This window comes from Hemibagrus wyckioides, linkage group LG13 (assembly GCF_019097595.1).
Source record: "Hemibagrus wyckioides isolate EC202008001 linkage group LG13, SWU_Hwy_1.0, whole genome shotgun sequence".
Classification (NCBI taxonomy): Eukaryota; Metazoa; Chordata; class Actinopteri; order Siluriformes; family Bagridae; genus Hemibagrus; species Hemibagrus wyckioides.
In genome coordinates this window covers 3806105-3812130 of record NC_080722.1, presented here as the reverse complement: position 1 = coordinate 3812130, position 6026 = coordinate 3806105, and the positions used below count along the sequence as shown (strand labels likewise).

At 38.0% G+C, this 6026-nt stretch overlaps 1 protein-coding gene across 1 annotated transcript; it reads right to left on the bottom strand.

The window, feature by feature from the left end:
* Positions 1-1588: 1588 nt before the first annotated feature.
* On the bottom strand, positions 1589-4007 carry LOC131363621 (CD226 antigen-like). The gene is made up of 4 exons (XM_058406340.1): positions 3971-4007; positions 2429-2746; positions 2004-2306; positions 1589-1692 (listed from the first exon to the last, which is right to left on the bottom strand). Exons 1-4 carry the CDS (start codon positions 4005-4007, stop codon positions 1589-1591), a joined length of 762 nt encoding a protein of 253 aa, XP_058262323.1.
* Between the last annotated feature and the right edge of the window lie 2019 nt (positions 4008-6026).

Genomic DNA, 6026 nt, shown 5'->3' with positions numbered 1-6026 from the left:
AGGTTTCTGCAGGGCAAGGATGATGATGATGATGATGATGATGATGATGATGATGATGATGAATATTCTTTACAAAAATAAAGCATTGCATAGCTATTCAAACTGTTGTAGGGGAACACAAATAAAACAAACACATTAAATATCATCAAACTATATATGCTAGAAAAGTTTTGGGGCCCAAAAAGGCCCAAAGGTTTTGGGACGCCCCTCCAGATCATTGAATTCAGGTGTTGTTTTCAGGGGTTGGGCTCAGCCCCTTAGTTCCAGTGAAAGGAACTCTTAATGCTTCAGCTTCATATCAAAACATTTTGGACATGTTCATGCTCCCAGCTTTATTGGAACAGTTGGTGACCAGTTTACACCAATCACCCTGTCCAAAAGTTCACACACACACACCCTTGCTCTTAATCAGCATCCAACGGTCTGGCTCCAACAACATTTCACTCTGGCTTTCTTCATCTGCTGAGCCACTCATTATCCATGCACCTGGTCTATCCTCCATGTCATGAATCAACAAGCAAACATATGATTCAGTGGATCTGCTTGAGCCAATGAGCCGTATTTCAGTTTATCAGCTCAGGTAACAATAAACAGACTCTAAGTCGACTCTAAAATCCCATCTGTCTTGAATCGAGTTAAAATAATGGCTCTTTTTAAAATCCAGTCATAATCCTTTTTATGAAGTACTTTTTTGTTGTTGAAAACAGGTGATTTAACTTCATGATGCTTTATGGAATAATACATGAAATAGGGAAAAAAGAGAAACAAACATCTAAATGAATAATGCAAGCTAGAATGTTTTGTATATGTGCATGTTAGTGTGATTACTTCTATATTCAAATATTCATTAAAAATGTTTCAATTTAATTTTATTCAGATCCAAAATATGATTTTTACATTTGGTTTCTTTATATCACTTTATTATAAACAAATCACTAAAGACGATCACACAGCCTAGATCATACAAATATCACCATAACAGTATACAGTATCGGAGTTTCTATTACAGTCAAATCATTATACAGTATATGCAGTTTAAAACAATTTTAAGCAAAGGAAAGCTTGTGTTATAGAGCAGAGATGCTCTGATGTTTCTTACGACTGATAGGAAAATGAAATGCTGCTGCTTCTCCACTTTAGATTATACACTGGTCAAAGCATAGACCTTTAATGTAGGACCTCTGAATGACCTCTTCTGAACCTCTGTGTTTCCTCTTCATTCAGTATGACCGCTCCACTCAAAACAGGACGTAATAAATAACCATTAATCAATGTGCAAGCAGCCAACTGAATGGTGATTTTAATCTACTCTATTAAATTCATGTATTTGTAAATCTGACTCTGTAAGAGACAGTGCCTCACCAGCCATGAACCCCACAGCAGGTCACTGCTATATAACTTAATGGAACAAAAATGACTCCAGGACCATGGTGCAACAAGTAACAGTACAAAAGATTACATAAAGTGAAAATAGACAACAGTACAAAATGAGTACAGGACAATAAACACATAGAACACTAAACACACAGGACAATAATACAACAAAATAAAAACTAAATATTAATTCATATCTTGGATTAAATCTGGATCAGTCTCTGCTTTCTAACACAATGTAAATGATGATGAACAATCCTAGTAGCACATGCAGTACTGAAACTTGAGCGTTGTTGTTGGTTGTGAATTGTTGTAGCCCTGGATAAAAAAAAAAACAAAACAACAACAATTAGATTATTTATTAGGAAATTTTCAAAGCTGTAGACTGAGAAACTGTAGATGCGTCAACACTAAGAGGGATTTTTGTGTCTGTTTGGATGTTAACACGCTACCTGACATGCATGGAGACTGACTATACAGTACATCAGTACAAAACAGTACAAAGTGGGACTGCATTTACAAATAAACACTAGACTGGAATGTTCACTCAGTTCACAGTAACTTAACAAAACCTTTAACTTTCAGTGTACAAGGTCTGGAAGTATCATTAGAATAAGAGATCCATTTACCTTCTACCTTCAGTAAAACAGCTCCTGGTTCTCCGTCCTGAGATTCATCATGGATGAGACACTGATATAATCCTGCATCAGACGGGTGAACTGGACTGATGTGGAGAGAGAGATCACCGTCTAGAAAGCCTTCTACTGACATCGTAAATCTGCTTTCAGTAGTCACCGATCTGTTAGCAGGAGTGTACAGCAGAACCCTGTGTCCATCTTTCATCCATTTTATATCTTTAACGTCATATCGAGTGTCTCCGTAGCACGGGAGGGTGACGTTCTCCCCCTCCAAAGCCTTTACAAATGTCGGAACTTCCGGATAAACAAAAACAAATCACCTTTTTACTTTTAGCATTTAGTGTGGCTGGTCAGACTTTACTACAGACATGTTAAGAGTGGCAGAATTTTCTGCTGATGACAGCAAGCACACTTACCGATAACTTTCAGCTTTACTTCAGTAACTGATTGTCCATTACAGCTGCACATGTAGGAGCCGGCATCATTGTAGGCTACTGAACTGATGGTCAGGGAGAAATCTCCTCTGCTTGTATCTCCTGACACTGAATATCTGCTTTGTGAATGCTGTTGTTTGGGACACATCCCGCTCTGAGCAACGTCGGCTCTTTTAGGAATGAAGCGGATCCACTGGACCTCTGGACAATGTCCTGAGCAGCTACACGGGAGGGTCAAGGGTTTATTCACCATCGACTCTCTGAAGATGAAGGCTTGGCACTGCTCCATCAGCAGGTAAACTAACAGATCAGAGAACAGATCAGAATAGACATTTTGAACATGTGACACACTCCAGTCAGAACAGTTTCCTGTCCAGAATTTACAGCTGTTTCTTTTGGAAATCGATCCTCGTTCAGGTGATCTCGTTCAGGTGATCTCGTTCAGGTGATCTCGGCCTGAGTGTTTTGGTGTGGATCTGAGCGTGATTGCTGTGTTTGTATATGTTTAAACAAACAGAACCAAGGGACAAAACTCACCAGGTTCCAGAAACAAAGAGTGCAGACTTTTGAGAATGTTAAAGAAAGATCTCACACTAGTGACTACAACTTTCTCTGAAAGAAGCACATGTACACTGCTGCTTAGGTGATACTCTGAACTTTACTCCATTGGTCCCTTGTGTGTAATGAAATGTATACACCTGAAACTAGAATATCTTTCAGTAAACAGGGCAGGTCTACTGTGGAGTTGGACTACTGGATTAGACTTTAGATTAGACTGATGAAACATTTAGATTTGAACATAAAGACATTACAGTGTGATTATTGGACCAATATGACTTAAGATAATGTAAAATTACATGACATTCAAAAATACTTAATATGACACTTTTCTATTTCTTATAGGAGGTGATGAAGTCTAAAGCAGGAGAAGTCTCATGTTCAAGATGATTTTTTCCATTTATTTAATAAAGGGCAAATAATACAACCAACACACACCTCTAAATTGAGCAGCTGCTTGAATTCATTGATATTCCTGCATGAGAAAACTATTAATTCATACATACTGTAAGTGAACTCTACATTATGGGAGGAATCTCCCTTCTGTCCAAAATGAAACAGAAACTCTGATTAACGCGGTGTCTCCTTCAGTCCCCAGAATAAAATACTACTATAAATGTAGTCAATGTAGTAGATCACTGTACATTATGTGTTAATATTTTCAGATAGTTACTGCAATTATAGTCGCTGCTGTTGTCTGTCCGACTGAAACCCATTCAAACCAGTGGACAGTCCAGATTATTTTGGCAGAGGTGATAACCACGTGAAGGCGAAACAGCTGAATAAAATGGATATAAAATGCTGTAATCTCTGTCACTACCCCACAACTAGTCCGCTGTTAAACACGTTTAGAGCATTTCAGTAGACTGGCTTTAATCATGATGGTTTGTCCTGCATCTCTACAGCAGATACTGCTTGAATCCTTCATCATTATGTGTTTTATACAGAATTAGAAACAGTACTTACCCATCACAGCCATGTCAGGGTTTAATACTGGCTTCATGGTGTGTTTTTATTAAGAACGACAGACCTACAACATATAATCTCGAGTCATTTGACATGCACTGTGTGTTAACTGAGTTCTTGTTAAAACAGTAAAATAAGCATTTAAAATGACTAAACAGAAAGATATCAGCTGACACTGCATTTACTTCACAGCAGCAAAATAAAACAAAGAAAAAAAACCTTACCCTGCAGCATGGAAGTTGCAAAGACTCAGTGACTGGTTATGTGAACCACGAAGCAGGTGAGTGTTAATATGGATATCTCTGGTTCATCTACATGACTTTAACTGTAAACTTCCTCGGCAGCTCGGTGGCCTCAGTGGCTGTTTGATTCTTTTGTGTGAATTCTTTGGGGAACTACAATTACTCATTTAGTGACTCCAGTTAACACTGAGTATGAATCACGCTGCCATTTTACCAAGCACATATATGAATATACCAAAAAAAAAATGTTTTGATAGACAACATGTTTCATCATCAGCATGGGTCATTGTTGACTGAAGGGCAGTTGATTACAATTTGATTTTACACCAAAACATACATTTAGATGCCCTTTTTATTCAAGGCATCAACCACTGGACAAATACTAGAATGGATACCGTGTTATAAATCACTAGCATAAAAAACAAAGTTTACACAATTGTGTCTGTAACGCTTTTCATAAAAAAGGCCAGAACTCATGCTATGCTTTTGCTACATCTGTGTGAAATATGAAAAACAGAACTTTTTCCTTAGAGATACTTGGAGCTTACCAATGATATAGTCTGTTGAGATTTTAGGTTTATAAAATGATATTTAGTGTTTTTAATATGAAATAAAGGAGTAGGTGATTTATCTTCATGATGCTTCGCCTCCCCAAGTCACAATACTCTGGTACAAAAAGATCAAACTCAAGGTGTAGCACAACATCCCAATTTTATTGTCCTAGCATGGACCCTCAGAATTAAAAAACACTAATTAAAACATCTGTGTGTCAGTAGTAAAAAGCCATAAAAGTAAGAAATCTCCAAGACTCAGAAGGGTTGGGCCTGCTCACATGCACCACCTGTAAGAGAGAAAAGAAAGAAAGAACACTCACAGCATGCACTGCAACCAAACAAATCTTATCTTCACCACTATAGTGCCAACCGTCACAACACAGCCAGCGCCACCCCACAGGGATCACCTACACAAAGGAGGCTAAGTGTTGATGCAGGCCCAGTCCTGTACAAAACCACAAAACACTAACAAGTGAGGAGGGAAACCACACAGATAAAACCACACAAACTACCCACGCACTGTCATATGTGATCTTTTATCGTCATTCCTAACTCCATTTTTGAGAAGAGTTTTGTACATTTCATTGTGAATTTTTTTATTTTTTATGTTTGTTTTGTTAAATAGTAGTAACACTGTAAATAAAGCCACAAACTAACTTTAAATGCGGTTTCAGCCTAGTTGTCTTCCTGTCTGGTGATATTTTATCATCCGGTTCAGTGATATTTTAAAAATCCTTATTTAACTGTTTTAAGAAGTACTGAGTTATCTCCAAGGGTTACTGATTCACAATGCAAGTTGAAAAATGTTCCTCAAAGACTAGCTGGATGCACCAGTGGAAACACTGTGGAACGCGCCTCCTCTCCCCAACAAAACATGACTTATGAAATATGATATGATAAGGAAAAACTAATGCATATTAATTCCAGTTTCGACGGAACATCCGATCTCTGCCCACTGGACAGAAGTGACAGAACTCAACACTGAATATAAATACACATTACTCAGTCCTGACTGCTTAGTAGACGAGATGCTCGAGGAATGGAAAATGGGCCAAGAGGGCCAGAGGATTTCAACACTGTTTTTTTAAATTGTGTTTGTGTACATTTCCCCAGCACTAATGCTAAGGAGGCACTTTGTGAACTCTTGGGGCTACTATCGGAATGCTCATCCCTACAGATTGTTTATTATCTCTGGAGATTTCAACAATGCAAATCTCAGATCTGAGAAAATTTTCAAAATCGTTAACTGAGATCCCCACC

Coding starts and splice junctions, on each gene's coding strand:
- LOC131363621 (XM_058406340.1), bottom strand. CDS start 4,007: ATGAAGCCAGTATTAAACCCTGACATGGCTGTGATGG. Junction 2,747..3,970: donor CCCTGACATGGCTGTGATGG/GTAAGTACTGTT, acceptor CTGATCTGTTAG/TTTACCTGCTGATGGAGCAG. Junction 2,307..2,428: donor AGTAAAGCTGAAAGTTATCG/GTAAGTGTGCTT, acceptor TTTATCCGGAAG/TTCCGACATTTGTAAAGGCT.